Source organism: Aulonocara stuartgranti (genome assembly GCF_965226115.1).
Source record: "Aulonocara stuartgranti genome assembly, chromosome: 22".
Taxonomy (NCBI): domain Eukaryota; kingdom Metazoa; phylum Chordata; class Actinopteri; order Cichliformes; family Cichlidae; genus Aulonocara; species Aulonocara stuartgranti.
In genome coordinates, this window is record NC_138957.1 from 16,462,223 (window position 1) to 16,482,013 (window position 19,791).

General features: G+C 40.7%; 2 protein-coding genes across 6 annotated transcripts in view; one reads left to right on the plus strand and one right to left on the minus strand.

The window, feature by feature from the left end:
- dlx6a (distal-less homeobox 6a) overlaps window positions 1–9,127 on the minus strand; it is a gene marked incomplete at its 5' end in the record, with an annotated part of 59,814 nt that extends 50,687 nt beyond the window's left edge. Inside the window, 2 exons of one of the 2 annotated variants that reach the window (XM_082520847.1) lie at window positions 7,959–8,059; window positions 8,989–9,127. In XM_082520847.1, coding sequence (XP_082376973.1) covers window positions 7,959–8,059; window positions 8,989–9,127 — 240 coding nt within the window. The remainder of the gene's footprint in view (window positions 1–7,958; window positions 8,060–8,988) is intronic. The other variant, XM_082520848.1, reaches the window with a different exon arrangement.
- Window positions 9,049–19,791, plus strand: part of slc25a13 (solute carrier family 25 member 13) — a 54,190-nt gene continuing 43,447 nt past the window's right edge. The window contains exons 1-4 of one of the 4 annotated variants that reach the window (XM_082520810.1): window positions 9,049–9,137; window positions 10,662–10,715; window positions 10,881–11,023; window positions 17,195–17,310. In XM_082520810.1, coding sequence (XP_082376936.1) covers window positions 9,126–9,137; window positions 10,662–10,715; window positions 10,881–11,023; window positions 17,195–17,310 — 325 coding nt within the window. In that variant the 5' untranslated portion in view covers window positions 9,049–9,125. Of the gene's footprint in view, window positions 9,138–9,260; window positions 9,338–10,661; window positions 10,716–10,880; window positions 11,024–12,035; window positions 12,164–17,194; window positions 17,311–19,791 lie in introns of those variants that run through there. The other 3 variants (XM_082520811.1, XM_082520812.1, XM_082520813.1) reach the window with 3 other exon arrangements.

Below are 19,791 nucleotides of genomic sequence, written 5' to 3' on the forward strand. Positions count from 1 at the left end.
AAAAGCACTGGACAGTGAAGGAAGAGGAAATTAACAGGGGGAACAATTTAGGCACCAGAGAGGCTTTTTCCACCAGAGCAATAAAGCACACTTGATGTTATAATCATCTGTGGTGAATTATCAGGCCTCTGATAATTGTAATTAATCAATCATCGGGCTCACTCATGCACTCCCATGAAACCCAGCATCACTGTAGATCAACCTGAGTAGTGTTGACCTATGAGATATCGATGTGCAGCCATGATTCGTGGAGCTTCCTTGAGTTGGATCGAGTCATTAGAGCACGGTAAATTACATGTCCCCGTATCTGCATTATAGCCGCACGACAGCGGAAAACAATTGCAGGAAAAAGTCCATTAAAGACCCTCAAAGTTGCACAATCCAGATGATGGGAACATAAAAAGGGTGCAGGACAAATTCAAGCCTTCAAATCACATCGATCATGTTCACCACATTCAACCAGAACAACCTCACCACTTCACTGCGCGGCCGCCTCCAAAACAATAGCACATGTTTCAAGAGAGAGCACAGTGACAGACAAACTCATAAAATAGGACATAACATTCTCTCTTGTTCTTTAGTGTCTTTGCATTTCATCACCCCTCTTTCCCTCTGCCTCTCTCTCGCTTGCATATGCACACACACACAACACACACACACAAAAACTCGTCTGGAAATACTGGGTGGGAGGCCTTGGACCAGCCTCAGTCGACTGGTCCCAGGCCCAACAAGGAAACAATTAATCATGTGTGAGCGGCTGTCTGAGTGTCTGCTCTCTGGACAACAACAACACTCAGCCTTTTTTCTCCCCTCAAGGCAGAACAAGGCAGCCAGCACACCATGCAGGCATGCACTCTCTCATCCTCGCACTTACTCACAGATGTTGAAGAAGAACAAAGATGCACACTCGATTCCACAGACACTCAAAATAATGCACACGTGAAAAGTGAAATGCGAAATGCGTGGAAATCACATTAATGCGAGCGCACGGACACTTTCGACAGCAGATGCGATTTACATTTGGAGGCGCATGAACGCACGCACACACACACACACACACACACACACACACACACACACACACACACACACACACACAGGTGCTTAATGCTTTGTCATCCTAATCAGATAGATGTCAGCACTTCCTAATGGTCCTGATGACATATACAGGCGCTACATGCTGCTGGCTCGCTACTTTGAGATCAAAGACGGACAAACAACGCAACTTTCTTTCGTGATTCATTTGAGAGCGATGACTTCTACCGAGGCTGCCTTTCATTTTTCAAACCGTGTTTGTTGCTCGCCGTGCAAAAGCAGAATAGAAGGACTGTGGCATTTTTCTTGCACTCTTCTTAGATGAACGAGCAAAGTTGAGTTGACAGTCATTTCATTTTAGGAAATGTAGTCCTCTCCAATTTAACTCTTGCTCTTCCGACATGGCAAGGCAACTTAGGAGTGAGCTAAAGCAGGCAGGGCTTAGTGAAATGAAATAGGAAATTTGTCGTTTATTCTTCGCTGCTTCATCTAGTCCAGACAGGGGGTGGTTTGTGAATGTAGGTGTGTGGTTGTGTGGTGGAGTATACAGTAATACGCTTGAGTGTGTATCCAAATACCTAATTAAAGTGTGTGCCCGTGTAAGCCTGCATGCATCTGCATACGTGTTAGTGCGCGTCCAACTTAGGGGAAAGTAAAGCGCCTAAACCTCAAGTGAAGCAAACAAAGAAGCCGGTGTGTGTTTCGGGATGGGGCGTCTGGATGGCATCAGGGGAGCCTGGCAGATTAGTTGTGACACAGGCTACTCCCGGGATCCCTGGTGAGAACCGCATCGCTGCAGTCTGCAGTGGAAAATACACTTTGAAGCGCTAATGCATTAAAGAACATATCTGCAGTCCGGTTTTTTCATGTAGTTCATTTTATTATTTTTTTATTACACCACCCACTCTGATTGAGGTTAGGGTTGCTTAGTTATTTGACAGATATGTGAATACAGATTCAATTACATTTTTAGTAACTCCCTGTTATAGTGTATTTGAGAGGGAATATATATTTAGCTAGTGTAGCTAAGTATATTGTAGTTTCAGTTTAATTCTATTAGAATGACCCGCAAAAAAAACCTGCCCCACAGGGGTTTATTGTCAGGCCTGCAACGATTTTCAAATCTTCCTTCTATATTTAGCAATGACTGAATCAAAAGATCCATCACAGAAACAAGTTTAAGTTAGGTATTGTTGCTGTATGTTAAACCTGACAGATAAAACAGAGTACATAGCATCGCATTTACAGGGGGATGATGAAATGAACATAATATGTGTAAAAATCCAAAGAAAAACATATAACTGCCGCATGTGTGACGATGCTCCTGCAAAGTTTCGTTCTGACTAGCCGACCTGCTAGGGAGGAGAAAGGGCACATACAGACCTATACATATTTATGCTGCGATTATCATAGTAAGACATTATTCTCTCCCTACCCTGACATATTAGCTGTCAGGTTAAAGCATGTATAGAGCTGCAATAAATCCCCTCCATAGTGGACAGCGTTGCTGTTTGCATTTATACTTGTGTACTGATAAATCTGTGAGTGATATGTAAAACTGAGCTGTTAATATTAGACTCAACAAATCATGAAGAACAGTTGCATTTACTGAAATGAAGCAGAAGCTGTAAAAAAAAATGCAGAATTAATAGAATATAGCAATTATATTAATATAATGAGCAAGCTAGAGAAGTGTCATCCCTGTGCTGTCACAGCTGCTGAGGTCTATGTCGTAAGTGGCAACATAGAGCATGGGGCTGCTATTAATCAAGCTTAGCAAAACAGTGGAGGCTCCAGGATGTTCATGCTACTAGACAAAACTTGTCACCTTTGCCCCTGATTTCAACCTTTGAGCTAACATAAGTGGCTGTTAGCTGTACCTTCATTTTATAATACAGACATCAGAAGGGTATTGATCGAAAGAAAGAAAAAAGCTATTAGAAATGGCTCCTTTAAACGAAAATGAGACAGGTATTATATCCCAAATGGGAACCAACAGCTGAGCGAGAGTTCGGCATCTCAGATAAAAAGATTAAAAGCAAGCTCGCAAATAAATAATTCAAAAACATTCAATCGCACCATTCATGTTGCATTCTAAAACTTCCTGCGCCAACTTGAACTTCAATTAAGTCATTTAGACAAATGGCACCGTCACTCTCTCACTCCCTCCTCCTTCAGTCCAGGTGGCAGCTTGACAGGAAGAGGAACAGGAAAGGACTTAAAGATTTGCTGCTGCTCTCATTCTCCTTCAAAGACAAATGGCCCTCTGATAATTTCCCACAATGCTCCTCGCACGGAGGCCTCTGTGATCTGTGGTTATGAGAAAGCACAGGAATCTGACCGACAACCACCTCAACTATGGGGAGAAGAAGTTAAAAAAAAAAACAGAGAAAGGTCTTCTTTTTTTTCTACAAGCCTACTTCCCGCGGCTTGGTCGCTCTGCTTTTGTGGGAAGCATCTGGGTTCATTTATCCCAGCCAGGCATCCTTGAGGACCCCTGTGCCCTCTCAGGTTGCAGGGTCTGAGCGTGCTCCAGAGTGGCTCCTTATTGTTGTTGTGAAAGAGAGGAGCTCAAGCCTGCTGACTAGCCTGTCTGGACCATCTCAAAGTTCCCATGCATCCTTTCCCCTGCTATGCCAGGCCCCTAGCCCATCCCAGATGCCCCGAAGCATGGTTAGTGTAGCGCTTCATGTGAACTGAAAGATACTAAACAGATTCATTCAGAAGCTACAGTGAAGACAGCCCGCCCTGAGGTTCAGGGGAATTTCACGACAGAGAGTAAAGAGTGTGAAGCTTCAAATAAATGTCTCCGAGTGCGTGCGGGCGTGAACTTGTCTCACATGTTTATGAAGTCAAGATTTGCCAAATGAGGCAAGCAGACACACATTATATCTTAAGCGTGTGTGCAAGGAGAGCACTCCCATTACTCAAGACCGCAGGTGAAATGATTGAGAAGTCCAGTCAGCCCTACTGTTCGATATATAATCTTCCACAGTCCACTCCAAGCCAAACGTCAGCTCAGGTTAACAGCCTGCACAGCTGAATGGAAGCAGAGTGAGTCTGGCTGGTTACTTAAAGTCACTGAGAAGTTATTCAAACACCCAGTTATTATGGTGTAAACAAAGGCGGCTTGTCACACACTATTACAGATATGGTGTTTACAAGAATGCCACTTTAATGCAGCGCATGTTATGTATGATGATTAAGAATAGTCTTTGACAACCTGATTGGTGTAAAGTAAGTAGATTATAAGACAAACTGTTTTTGTTGTTAGTCCAGCAGCAGAGTATGCACAGAGTTTATTATTTTGCTAATAGGCCCTATATGATTGATAAACAAAGGATGCATTTGCTGTTCTATGTATTAGCACTTTTTTATGGAAGTGACAGTGAAGATAAACCTACAAAACACATTTTCTGCCTTGTATGTAAAACATATTAAACTGTGGCTTATTTCCTAGGAATGGCTCCACTATTTTTTCCCCTCACCACTCTCTTGTCCTTTATGTAAAACAGATTTGACTGAGTCTTCGCACAGTATGCGAGCACAGTCTGCTCTGTGGCTTGCGATACTCATTCCCAGTTTGCATGTTTTTTTCCCCTCCACAGAGCAATTTGTTTCATATCCGAGTTTGTATTTTTGCAAATATTGAGCACAAAAGAAAAGACTCTGGCATCTTTTTGGTTCTCAGGGGAAACAATTATAGCGGAAGTGCGGCGGTTATTATCAAGTGGTTACAGGTTTTGCAGCCATTGTGCTGTTGTGTCCTTGAGCAAGATAAACTGAGAATATCAACTGAAACCATTTTAGAAACTATTATATTGGAAGAATTAAGATTTAAGTTAGGTCAGGGATACACAGTTATCAATATGCAATTAGATTTTGCCAACATGAATTTGCCAAAATTAAAAAATTTAAATTAAAATCATCTGTACATTTAAAAAGTGGTTTGGTGTGTTACAACATGAGCCTGAAGGGCTCTTCTTTCTGTCCCTCATCGATAAAGTAACTCATTAAAAAACAAACAGACAAACAAAACCATATTTCCTGTTTGACTTTCCGACATTTTCAATCCAGCCTTTATATTAACAACATTTTCACTTTGCAGTATCAGAGACATGTTCTACCTTTGTACTAATGTGTAACAGTGGTACTCTTTTACCTTTATACCTTCCTCAATGAATTAAAAAAAAAATCATGTGAAAATACTATAGATAACATCTCTGTGCATCTCTGGATGTATTCAGGATCTTCTCTGGTGGTGAGGTAATGTTGTGACTTACTAATATGTTTTAAATTGCTTTTTTTTGGATTACCAGATACACAAACACACATGTCAGTATAATGAGGTAATAAGTAGAATAAAATAATGGATGGAAGTTTAGCGAAAATAAAAATAAAAAAATAAAATGCAACACATAAACATGAGCACATTACATTAGCATTAGTTCACTGTACCAACACTTTTCTTCTCCTCTATTACTATTAAGAAAGAACTTATTTAGATTTAGCAACATTAACCTATGGCTAATTTTCAACCCGTTTTTTATGGCATCAAATATTTTCAGTTCACTGATATTGGATGCATTAGGTGTACAGTGTGTAACAAACTCCCCCAGCATAGCAGAAAATCTTGTACAATTATGTAGAAAAAAGATTACAGTATACTCATTTTCAGTTAAGTCACACAAAACAATGCTGTATTAAATCTCATTCAGTACTGAATAACAGTAATTGTACAGAAATGAAACTTTTCTATAAAAATGTATTGCATTCCAAGGAGATTGTACAGATTATGTAAAATATTCAGTGCAGGCAAGGACAAAGACTTGTGGAAATTTCAGTGTTTTAAATTATTAATTAAGCTGAATTGTGTTTGTTTTTTCAGACATGTTTTATTTAAACGGATTGCTGTGGTTCTGTGATGTGTTTACCATAGTGAAAACACATCACACAGACGGTTTAGCTAGCAACCGGCCACCATGACCAAACCCCTGTGGCAATTAATTACACCTGGCCACAGCTGATGTTGCTGAAAATGTTGACTACAGCGCCATTACTGCTACAGTGGAGTACAAGGAGTAGAAAAAGCTTCAGATCCACCTTTGAAGGCTTCCTTATATTATGTTTTAATTGCTTTATCTTATTTTATATTATAAAGCACTTTGTAACCTTTGTTCCTGAAAAGCGCTATATAAATAAACGTATTTACTTATAAGAGCTGATATCTGGTCACAGTTAAAGAAAGAGAAGAAACTGAATCCAGAAAAAATAGGTTAGGACATCCAGATTTAGACTCAGCTCAGGGAATTGTGCTTTTACAGACACAGAGGTACAGCATTTGAATACAGTTTAAAGTAAATAGAGCAAATAACCTAATTAATTTGGAAATAAACTACAGTAGTATAAAAAGAGTAAAAATACAATGGCAACCAAAAGCTATCCATATTATACAGCACAGTACTCTGATATTTTTTACATGAAGAAATAATTTTCTGAGGTTGTAAAACCCTGTAAAATATCTCTTTCACGCTGGATCTACCTGCCAGAAACATTTCTTATATTCTTCTTCTGCTCGTATATTTTCATTACTGATAAAAATATATGAGTACAATGATAACAATTTGAAGCATTACATTTTCAGGATATAACTTACCACTGACCCGTGCTCTACATCAACCCTAGGAAACCCAGTTATGACAAGCGACACATCAGTGCATTACTATGATGTTTCCACTTTTAAGCTCTCTTTGGTTTTGTATCTTCATCACATACATTTCAAAATGGCATTAGGAATAGTGAGAGTGACAGAAAAATTGCATTCTTTAGCTGTGGAAAACAGGACAAAGCCACTGCCACAACCACACTCCTCTTTTTTTTCAGGTAAAAACGTCTTACAAATTTGAATCTCATTACCATGTCATGAATACGTCTTTGGGAATCCATTAGGCATTTCCTTCCTAAAACTACAATAAGAATTCACATTCATCCAAAAAAGAAAAGAAAGAGTGGGGAAGGAGAATAAAGCCCCAGCAAGAACATTACTGTAAAGCTGTTTTAGCTCTTTCAGTCCACTTAAGAAGAGGCAGAAAAAAAGATGTGAGTGACTGACAGATGATAGCAATAAAAAGTAAGAACAAACTGGCCATTTTACTGCGGTGGGGCCATTTGAGAAGGGATTATTAACTTGTCAGCATTTCAAACTGAGACAAAACTTTTTCTCCTCCAAAACACATCCCCATGTCTCTGCTACTTTTATTAGAAAGTCTTTAAACCTTTTGACCCCAAAGGGCCTGTGTTATTGGCTGTTAATAGGGACACACGGGTCAGTGGGGAGACCCTAAATGCCCTATTAATCATTTGTTTAGAGCTCGAGCCTATTTTCGAAGCTCTGTGTTTAGTGTGGGTTAAAAATAGGAGGAGGCGGATTGAGACAGCCGTCCGCCACTCATCGCTCAAGCTGTCAGGACACGTGAGTCCTCGGGGACGTGGGCAGGAGACCCCTCAAGCCGTGGAAGTTCAAAGGTTGCAAGGTTTATTTTTAACCCGCTTGCTTTTTTGGTGGTTGGCACAATCATTGTTGGTTTCCTTTCTACAAGGCTTGACAAGCAAAGTAATTTCGCCCAGTGGGATTTTTTTTTAAAGGAATTACCTTGTTAAAAAAATCACGAGTTTCATGTCTAAGCTGCTACACACTAGTTTGCACATCTCATACAAACTTTGCAGTTCATGAATAATACAAATGAAAATGCTACTACATGCTTTTTTTTACTAAATGCCACAAACAAGCGAGTTGTTTGCAGCAGACTGACAGTGATGGGAAATAAGTCACTAGATCAAATCATTAATCTTGTCAAATATTGTCATATGACAGGAGAAAATACAGGTGTGGAGATTGCATCGGCTGATAAAACATTACTTACAGCCATTTTTCCAATAAGCGATGGACCCGGTGCTGTCAATATTTGGAGGGGATGCAAGGTATGCCCTGGTGAAGGCCATTTTGCGAGGAGCAGAGAGCCTGCTGGGAAAAATACAGTGGTTCATGCTGGGTCTCCGGGAAGCTGAAAAGCCACCAGCAAAAAGCTATGAATTATTTTGAGCGCAAAATACATTTTCTTTGAAGACTGTCGGGCCATTAGGGCCCTTTTGCTCCCTTTTAAATTGTTTTTATGCTGTGAGTAATGTTAACCTTTGCTTTTGTAGTCATGAAATTCTCTCTGTACCTTTTCCCTCCTGGCACAAGACACAGATGGGCTAGAAAAGCTGGATATAAAGTATAGGAATCATTTGCTGCAAGGAAAGAAAAGGCTGGAGGAAGGAACTGAGGCTTTCACACTGATGTCTACAGGTCTCTGTTGCTCAGTACAATAGATAGTTGGCGCGTGTAAGAATAAGCCCACACAAACATGATTTTGTTTCATATTAAAGCTTTTCCAAGTTTTCCAATGTGTTTTACAGAAAAATGACAAGAAATCATTACAATATACCTATGATGATGTGACTATTTCTTTACATACAGCTATGCTGGTGGCAAACAAATTCTGATAGTGAGTGTACGTATGCATGTTTGTATATGAGCCAAAAGGTCAAAATAAGTGTGTTAAGTTTTATTGGATAAGGATTATAAAGGAATGGATGATTATTTTGAGTTGTAACTTTAAAATGAGCTTAGCGTGTGACACCTTAGTGTCTGGGACAGAGCCTAAACTGATTTTATAGTGAATGTCTTCTTTGCAAAGTGGCAAAACAAATATTTAGACTCCTTAGGTATCCATGCACATATTATCAGGGCCTTGTGCTCCATCCTATGCCTTATGCATCCTATGCATCCTAGGAGTGTGTAATAGATTAATACAAGACACAGTACCAACAAGAGAACTTTCTCTCTGTAAATGCATAAAATAAAAAATTAAACAAATACAATTTGAAAAAACAAAAAAACAACCCGACCTTCCATGGCCCGCACCACGTGCGCGGTTGATCCTCTTTCACCTTCCTTTGGCACTGCACCGGCGCGTAATCTCCATGGGAACGCCGTCACGTAGGAGGAAGTGAACAGGACTATCTGACAGTGAGCTCGCTTTAGCATGGCAACAAAGGTAAGCAGCTGCTGAGTTTTCCCCACGTCACCTCCCCGTGTTGCTGGCAGGAGCTGTCGCCTTGTCGGTGATGTGTGCCCGGTGCAGGGGGTGTGCGGCCCGAAGCCCTCCGCCTGTCATGACGTTTGCCCGGAGGAGGGCTCGCTAACTGCCGGTTAGCCAGCTAATAGGATGTGCTAGAGTTTAACACTGACCACACGGTAATGACATTGAGACTTTACTGGTCCCGGTTAGCTAGTTGGTGAATATTTGGCTTGCAGCATTTTTTATTATAAGCTGAATGAAGTGGTGTTTCCACAGTGATGTAAAATGCAGCAATGATGCTATCGCTTCCTTCACTCCTTTTTTTCCTTTCCTTTTTCTAACTCCACCTTGTTCCTCCCTGGCCTCTTCTCCACCTTACTTAATAAAAAGTCGGTTGTAGTCACCGGTAACCTTGGATAGCATCATGCTACAAGTTGTGGCGTTTCTGTTATGAACGCCCCACCGGGTGCAGAAGTTCCCGCAGAGCGGAGGAAACTTCTAACATGTTTTTTGACACCATCATCATCACCTACAGCTGTGTGTAGCTCTTATCTGAGACGGGAGGTACTGACGTTTCTTCTAAAGGTTTCACAAACTTTTTCCAGAGGCTTTAACTAAATGTAGAAACCTATAGACAACATATATAATTCATTCCCTTTAGACAGGGGTGTCAAACATAAGGTCCAGAGGCCAGAATCAGCCCGGCAAAGACTCCAATCTGGCCCACTAGACAGCTTTGGCAAATCAGAAGAAAGGCACAGATTTTGGACTTTTATTTGCATTTTATTAAGTTTTGCTGCTTCTCTTACTTATGAAAACTTTACCTCTGGATAATCATACTACACCACCGTACATAAGTAATAGATATAGAATTAAATGACAGAAAATTGCCTGTTTTTTACTGTAGATTTATTTATTTATTTATTTTACAATCGTCCACACTAAAAAACAGTCTGATATTTTTTTATATCACTTTTCATTTTTCTGTAATTTTACAAATTCAGTTGTTACAATTTAAGTCACGCTGACACATTTCTTTCATTTCTCACAGCAGTATTTCTTTATCCCCTAGAAAAACTAAGAAATACTGTTGAAATGAAGTATTTTTCTTATATTAAGACTTCACAGCTAAATGTGTAGTTAAACTTCTTTACACTGAGTGAAAGGGGAGTTTCACTGCTCCGGCCCACTTAAGATCAAAGTGGCCCACCATGTAAAATGAGTTTGACATCCTTGCCCTAAGAAATATTGTCTAAAACAATAAAAATAACATAAAAAGCTAATTAAGAAACCTTGACTGTACAATATGTGATCACAGGTATGTGATTAAAAGCATTCCAGTGTGTAAGAGGTGGTTGCAGACAGACAAAGCTTTGTTTACAAGCCAGTAGCCAAAAAGAAAAAAAACATTGTTCTACAATGTGGCTCACCAGGACCGGCTCAGATGATGATATAGGTTTGGTATGTCTATTCACAAAACATTCTCTCATCATTTTGCAGGCAGTTCTGCCTAGGAGGGCCGACCCCACTGAGTTGAAAGCCATTTTTGAAAAGGTGGGATTTGACTTATATGTTTTGTTCTCTTTTTTGAGTTTGCCTAGTTTCAAAGAAGGTTTTCTCCCATCTTTTGATTTGGGTTTCTTTTCTTTTTTTTAATGAATTTCTAAAGCTCAGCCTTGTGTCTTTATTTTTTATAAAAAAAAATGTTCTGTTTTACAGTATGCCAGCGTCAAGAAGAATGAGAAATACTTCATGTCGGCGCAGGACTTTGTGAGCCGTTTCCTCCATGCTCACACGGACATTCTGCTGACCAATGAGGCCACAAATCTGCTGGCTGGAGTGGTGGACCAGAAGAAAGATGGGTCAGTGTACCATTTATCTTTTAGGCAATGAAAATTTCACATATGTAGGGTTTTGTAGACAATTCTAGGAGGGTAGATATTTTTGTGGATATTTTTATCTTGCTTAAGGGCTCTAAACCAGAGATTACATGATGGGCCACATACACTCTACTTTGATCTTAGAAGTCACCAGAAGTTTAACTACACATTTGACTGAGATGTTTCAATATAAGAAAAAAATGTAATTTCAATTTCATTAATAGGAGAGAGAAGCAGCAAAGCCTATTAAAATACAAATAAAAGTCCAAAATGTATGCCCTTCTTATTTGCCAAATCTATCTAGTGGGCCAGACTGGAGTCTTTGCCAGGTTGATTCTGGCTTCTGGACCTTATGTTTGACACCCTGGGTCAGCACACCTGAATCACATGATTAGTTCATTACCAGGCCTCTGGAGAACTTCAAGACATGTTGAGGAGGTAATTTATCCATTTAAATCAGCTGTGATGGATCAAGGACACATCTAAAACCTGCAGGGACACCGGCCCTCGTGGACTGGGATTGGGGACCCCTGATCTAGACTCTTTTTGGGGTAGCTAGTTTTGATGATATCAAAAATAGGAAGTCTGTTTTCTCTTGAATATATTAGAACTAAATATCACTTTGCTCGTGGTGTTCAAAGCATGGAAGAACTACTTTTATTCTGCTTAACCACAACATGTCATCGATATCACTCTGTAGAATAACAGTGGATTAATACATCTGTGTTAAGTTTATGCCATAGGTACGTCATGACCACAAACTTTTCTAAAGCCCTACATGCACAATCTTAGAAATGTAGCTACACGTCATGCTAATGCAGGCTTCAGCGACTCTGATAGGCCTGTTTGGTACCATTGATTCCTCCTGTGCATTTCCAGCTCCTCTTACTGCCATGTTTTGAACTAGCTGGAAGAGAATGGATGAAACTGAAGTGAGAAACTCCTCACGAAATAGTGTGTTGGCAACTGCGTTGACCACTTGCATAGGCTGTGTTGTAGGTGTTGCATAGATTCAACACAGAAGCCTAAATCAGACATTGGCTAGATGCACGTTTCTTTTGGTTGGTGGATCAAGACTGGAGAAAGAAAAAGCCTTATTAATATTAAGCCACCTGCTAGGAGGTAAGCTCATGATAGACTCTTATTAAAGCTATTAGTACATGGATTATGTATCCCTTTGATCTTGTGTGACTAGCCTCCTAGTGTTACTTTGCATTTTATAAACAAACCTATGACTTAATCCTTTGGTGTAAGAAATGCACAGGGGGACGTTCATACATGAATTATATAGCAATGAGACATCAAAACCACCAAGGCCCCTGTCAGGTGTTGGCTTTTTTGTAGATACACCCCTAATTTCACACTTACGCCTCCCCCCTCCCATCCCCATCACCCCTGTTTTTTACATTAATATGTATGTATTTAATGATACATAATGATGGGTAATAAAATGTTAGGGTAAGTCAAAAAAGATTTAAAAAAAAGGCCCACATTGCCATGGTAACCACCTGGGCTTCTACAAAGAGCAAAGTGCACATGGCTGTGTAGTTTCATGTTATTACATCTGCTTTAAGGTGTGTGTGTGTATGTGTGTGTGTGTGTCTGCACTTACAGAGGACAGTGAGATGTGAGTAGTGGGGGTTTTTGGAATTGGAAAAAGAGAGAGCAACGTGCATGCTCTCTCTCACACACATGCACGCACGCACGCACACACATACACAGAGAGAGAGAAAAAAAATCACACATGCACTGTAATTGCCCATGCTATTCAGGAGCACTCAGTTGCATTGTGCGGCTTTGGAGCAGGATAAATGGTGGCCGTGGCATCAGGGTAAATCTATTAGGAACCCATGGCCCAGGCTTTGTATCTAAACCTCATTTTGGTTTTGTGGAAGAGAATGGAAATGATATGGGGGCAAAACAGGAAAAAGAGTCATTTTTAAAAGAAAAAAAATATTTTTTTTTCTTCCAAATATTGTTTAGACTTAGTTTAGATGTGATTCACTTTCTTTTCGTATAGTCGCTGTACAGGCCTGTGCATTGTGATGTGTTATTTTCTTCCTGAACTTTAACAGACAAACGAGTTGATGAGGCAAAAGAGACCAGATGATTATTCTGCAGACCTCACAAACACAGAAGAAACACAATAAGTAGAGATGCGACAGCCTCGGGGCCGTCGCCTGTAGCATGAAAACAGAATTGCGTAGTTTTTTTGTTTTCTCTTTTTAAGCACTCAGCCGTGCAAAGCTCCAGAAAAGAACAAGGAGCAAGACAAAACAAGCCACTTTAGCGGCTGGATTTTCATCCAGCATGCCCGATCTCATGCAAATACACTCGCGAACAATACGTTTCGGTCGGTATATGAGGTGCAGCGTATTTGCAGCTAGTGCGCCTGCTGCTGTTTTTGCCAGGTAGGACTCCATTTCAGCAAGATGAGTGTGGGGACAATAGATTTAGCAGGGGGTCGGATGGGAGGTGGCACGCTCGCTTACTTTTGTGTTGTGCGAGAGAAATTTTTCTTACACAATGTGTGTGTGAGTGTGTATCTGAGTGGCTCAATGTTTGTGGAATGGGGGGGGGGGGGAGCAATGTAAACAGTGAAAATACATTTGTCTGTCTCCCTCTCTGTGACTGTGTAAATCAGGGGATATAGTGACAGTCCTAACAATCTGTTATGTGGAAATCACTTTTCTCCCTCTTATTCTCGCCGTCCCCGTGAGACAGAGAGACAGATAGATAGATAGATCAAGAGAGAGCGAAACAGAAACAGGGCTTTGAGGGTGGAGATGCCTCAATTTCCAGGGACCTGACATACAGGCCTAGAAGACGGTTTAAAGATTTTTCTCTTTCAGTCAACTTATTTATGTCCTCTCTTTTTCTTGTTTGACTTTTCGCACATTCCTCCTATCTGATCATCACTCTCTCTTTGCACTCACATACTACAATGCACTCTGAGCTCCCTCTATTTCATTCGCCTCTTTCCGACTCCCTACCTTTCTATCCGTTCCTTCTTCCCCCTGATATTTTGATAGAAGCATCTGTTCAAGTGTGAAAAAAAAAACACTTCCACCCATAGACTCTTGGAGGTTTGGAAAAAAAAAAAGAAAAAACTTTGTTAAGGGAGCGTGCTGGGAAAATAGCAGTCTTCCAGAGGCTGCGAGCATTCTGGACTTGGACTGGTGGGTGTCCACTCCTAGAAGCCGAACACATACCGCTCACCTGCGTGTGTGTGTGTATGTGGGGTTTTTGGGGTGTGTCTGTGTGCAAGTGTTCTCTAGGTGGGTGGAAGGCTGTCAGTAACAGTGCCAAGATGCCACGGACAGGGGATTATTGAAGCCCCTCTAGGCCCCTCTCCCCCACTACTATCAACGAAGGAGAGCTGTCTTTCTATCAGCCGGGCCACAGCAACACCATGCATTTATGTTACTTGTAAACAGTATTTCCAAGCCTGGGTTTTTTTGTATATTTTTTGTGTATTTAAATGCCTGCTGAGAGAAGACAGAAGTAAAAGCTGGGTGATGAAGATGAGATAAACATATATATGTGGAATATAGTTGTAATGTCAGACAGGCATATCGGAGACAGTTTAAACTGCATTGAATTGGCATCATGACAAAAGTGTCATTCAGCTGTCATCCATAGAAACACATGCAAGCCTTTGTCATGTAATACATCCCATAAATATTGCTGTTTAAAGGATTTAACAAATCCCATGGAGTAAAGTAAGCAAATGAGGAGTATCACATTAGCCCCATCTTCCGCGGTTCATCCCAGCCTGCAAACATGGATGGGGCAGCCCTGGACACATGCCATAGCAGTTGATGGTTGGTAGATGCTGTTGGTTGATTTGATTATTGAGCGGTCTCGTCAGGGTTTGAGTCTGCATAGCAAAAAATGATGCAACCCCCCCCCCCCTTTTTTTTTTCCCCTCATGGTAATCATTTTGCAGCCGTCATGGCGCTTGCTAATCAACCATCATAAGCTTCATCCCCGGCTGCAGAGTTGTGTGTAAATGCTTATGAGCACGTGGAATGTTTTTCAGTGCGCTTTACGGAGATGCCCCCTGGATCTTGTCTGGACCCCTCCCCACCCCCGTGGTCCAATCCCTTTCTTGATCAACGGCCCTCTCGGTTACACTAATATCCTGATTATCCATGTCTGGGAAAACACAGACGGGATGACCAGCGTGCATGCAAATTGATGCGTGTGAAAAGAACTCCAAAAACACATAGCTGACATTTTCCCTTGTTTCCATCTCAAAACAGCGATTCTCTGTGAGTCTTTGAGGCTGTGCTTGCTTACATTCCTTTTATTAACCTGCGAGTGTGCTGTGCACGTGTCGCACAGGATCGGCGAGGTGTTGGAGAGTTTGTGAGTATTCCAGCAGTGTGAGCGGCGAGGGTATTAGCCTTGTTTTTAACAGTAGATCCCCGGACTCTGCAGTGAGCTTTTGTGCCCCCTTCCACCTACTTACCATCAGCGGGGGCCTGCTCTTAAGAACTACCTGCTTAGTTAATAAAACAATTAGCCTTGCCTTTGAAACAATGACAGCTGATTTCAGTTGCCGCTGAGGAGAAACCGTACGCTCACTTTTATCCCCTCTCCACACTTCCCTTTGTTCTTGAGCGGCTCCCTTTCCAGCACACACACAATGCCTTTCTCGAAATGTATCGATGCTATCTTTCGAAATGTATTTCTGGGTTTTTATTGAAAGCAGGTATTAATCTGTGTCTTTTGTCGCTGCCGCTTTGCCTCGTTGGGTTTTTCACGAATGTTGGAAGGGAGAAAAAGTAGTTTTGAAGACTGCATTCAAAAGACTATAAAGCTTTTATCCAAGCGCTGCTTTATGAAAGATCTCTGGGATTCATGTTTAAGAATAAGTTCCTAAAGCACTACTTTCTGTCGACGCCTCCTCCTCCAGTCTTCTATACTGCAGTCTTTTTCTGGTTATAAACCTATACTTTGTGTATATATAAATGCACACAAGCCTGAAACCTAAACTCTAAAGGCCAAACAAACACCTCTAAATTTCATCAGTAACATAATTAATTACAACAACAAGGAAAATGCAATCACTGCCCCCCCTCCTTCCTTGCCACACTCCCCCTCGGAAATTGAAATGGGTTTAATAGATGGATGCTCGGGGACTGCTCATTAACGCTGACCCTTCCTGTAATTATCAGATCCATTTGTGAAATTCATAATGGACTTAGGGCAACTGTGAACCAGGGCCTATATAAAGGCTAGACTGCGTGGTCCAGTTCTCCACAGTGGGACTTTCCTGAGGGGGCTCTCAGTGGGCTCACACATAGGCAGTGTTTTTGTGTTTATTTTTTTGCTTGCTGATGGTACATGTGGACGTGTGTACCTCTATTGAGGCTTCTAGGAAAACAGTGACAAAGAGATGAAGTGCTGTAATAGGAAAACTAGACTTTCAGCTCGTCTCATAGTGTTGTGGCAAACAAAGTTCACCCTTCATTTTCTCGTTTTTCGCCATGGCTCCTGTTGGCTTTCACATAATGGCTTCATCTTATATTAAATTTATGTTGATGTCCTTAACTGGCTCCCAAGCCCCTGCACACCTGTCTGCTTGTTTAAAATGGCACACTCTGCATGTGAAACGTCCTATTTTAAGCCTTTTTTGTGTGGTGTAAAGTTGGCCCTCTCAGTGTTAGCTGCCAGCGCAGACTGGGAACACACACTGAGCTTTTAAAAATGTTTTATTTTCTTGCTGTCACACTCGATAATTTTTTTATTACATTACATATGGAATAACAGACTAAAAGGATAAAAGGCTGCTTGAATTACGTGTTGCGCAGATTGATAGCTTGTCCAAGTGTGCTGGTTTGCCACTGTGTGGCAGTAATTATGACCGTGTCTACAGTTTAATGCTGTGTAAAAATCACTTGTTTTTTTAAATTATTTTATTTAATATTTCATTTCATTAGTGTAATTTACGCTTAAGTCTTTATTATGTATTACATGGCTAATTGAATATCAAAGACTCAATGATCACATGCGTAGCCGATGAAGTATTTATACAGGGAACCTGAAACACAACGTACCACAGTAATGAATCAGCTCAAATGGCAGCATTTAACCGTCTGTTACAGACCTACTTATCCTCTTTCCCTCTGTCCTTCTCTCTCCTAGCTTGATCTCCTTTCAGGAGTTTGTAGCATTTGAATCGGTGCTGTGTGCCCCAGACTCACTTTTCATGGTTGCCTTCCTGCTGTTTGATAAAACGGGCATTGGGATTACCACTTTTGGTAAGTAACTCTGCATCTGATTTACAAGTTAACCTTTAGCTGTAGTTAAGTTTGCACAGATGCATCTACTGTGCAAATCTGATGTAAATGCCAGACAATCAATTTCTGTACCACAGTTTTTTTTATTAAACATATTTTATTTTTACTAAACATAATTCTGATCCTGATTCTGATGCATGTAGTAGATATTGTGATAAACTTTAAAAGTGTATACTGATTCACTGCTCAAAGTAAAAAGCTCAGAAAGTTATGATCACTTCTGGTACAGACGCGTATTTTGTGCTCATTTTAAACTGTTCCTGTTATGGTATTGATATTCTTATCACACGTACCGCAGTTTCAATCATGAGAAAAGCATCGTTGTCTTTGTTATATATTGTCAGGTAAGTCATTTGCTCGACACATGTGTTCTTAGTTCAAGTAAAACAAAATCTGGAGAGACAAAAAAAGATACACTGGGAAAACCTTTTCTACTCTTTCTAATGTTGCAGTTTCCTCAGGTTGTGCGTTCGTATCATGTTGAGGATGATACCAGCTCACAAAACTAATCAGGACTTAATAGAAGTGCCGGTTTATTGAATCGTAGCAATAATGTTATTATGTAAAGTGAGACAAAGTTCAGGTCTGAACACTGAACCTCATTCGCTGACATTTACCAAAGACTTATTCAGGCAGCGCGCTCCTCTTAAATGTGCCCTGAAGAAGTTTTCGTGCAGTCCTCCTTTGTTTATGTGGAGGTGCGGGGAGTGGAGGGTTGGGTGGGGGGGGAGTCTGACCTCAACTTGTCTGTTCTGTTAGAGCTGCATCCACAAACAAAAATACTGTACGTGGTCTGGTAGCTTATCTGCAGAAATGAGGTTAGGGTCGGTGTTGGAGAGGTTTGGCGGAAACTACGGGATGCAGATGAAGATGGAGGAAGGGGTGGGTGGCTCTGTGTGTGTGTGTGTGTGTGTGTGTGTGTGTGTGTGTGTGTGTGTGTGTGTGTGTGTGTGTGTGTGTGCATGATTGGCACCATTACTGTGATGCCTGGAAGCTCGTAGGTGAAAAGGGAAGACATTTGTACTCGTTGCTCATTTCACATTTGCCTAATTGATTTAAACAAGTCTAATGCCAGCCTTCTGTAGGTGTGCGAGGTGTTGGCACATTAGGCTTGATTTGAAATGCAGTGCACACATCCCGCTCGCAAACAGGGGAAGAGTAAGTGAATTTCATTTTAATTGTTGCTGTCGACAGGGTGCAAGATCATTGCGGGTGATTATATATGCACATATGTAAATTTTCATATTTAAAAGGATCAATTAGAGTGACGTTGTCTTGGTGGCAATTAAAAGGTCTGCTGTTTTTCTGCGTCTCCCAAAGGTTAATGAATATCCCAAAACTTGCGAGTTATGAGACTTGCGTACGAGTGGAAAATTGTACGAAAAACATAGCACACATCGTGCAACGCATAAACACTGGCTGCAGCGTCTGCCACTTGCATCGGGCGACCGTGTTCACCAAGAAAAGCAAATAACTGGTGGCTGAGATTATAGGCTTGTCAAAGTTGCTTTATTGTGACACACTGCAGATTTTTTTTTTTTTTTTTTTTACTCCTGCTCTCTTTTTCACTATTCATGCCACTCATTTGATTAAACAGCCTCACCAAGCCAGGCACAGAAATAAGAACTCCTTTCTTTTATTACCTATTAAAAGCATTCATACCTGCAGCTCGTGCCGCATTAAAGCCCTGTTTGTTTTCCCCGTGTAATAAATGTCTGTAGTCCGATTTCTGTTTTTTTTTTCCAAATTTCATTTAGTTTTTCTGTCAGGCCATTTTTATTTTTTTTATTATTATTCGATAATAACCCGAGCAGTTTTGTGTTAAGTACAAGGGCGGCGCATTGCTCAGAATTTGTAGCACGTAAAAAATATAAATGCATAATTTGCTGGAAAGTTGACTTCATAAAAACTGCAACGTAACATAGCGTATAAATGCAGTTGTAGCTCCGCCAGAAAGACAAAAAAACAGAAGAAGAAGAAGAAGAAAGGTGGGGAGGGGAAAAAAGACTTAAAGAGGTCTGAGTGTTGACAGGTCTATAAAAGCTGATAATATAAACGTCACACTCGGGAGCGGCCTGTCCTTTAAAGAATTAAAGGCTGTATATTTATTGCCTCATTAAAGTGTAAAGAAACACACACATACACACACACACACACACACAAGCTGTCTTCCTTCAGAAGGTAATGCTGGGCTGAAGTAAATATTACCTTTCTTTTCTCTCCCTCTCTCTCACTCACTCACTCTCTATTTCCCTCCCTTTCTGTAAAAAAAAAGAAAAAAGGAAAAAAAATAGTTTCTTTCCTCCTTTTTCCTTTCTCCACTCCTTCAGCGCAGCCTGTTTGGTAATAAGAAACAGGTCGCTCTATTGGTTTGTTTTTGTTTCTTTAGTAAGGCTGTAATTTAGGACTCATGTTCAGTGTCTCTCCACTCCACTGGCTGCA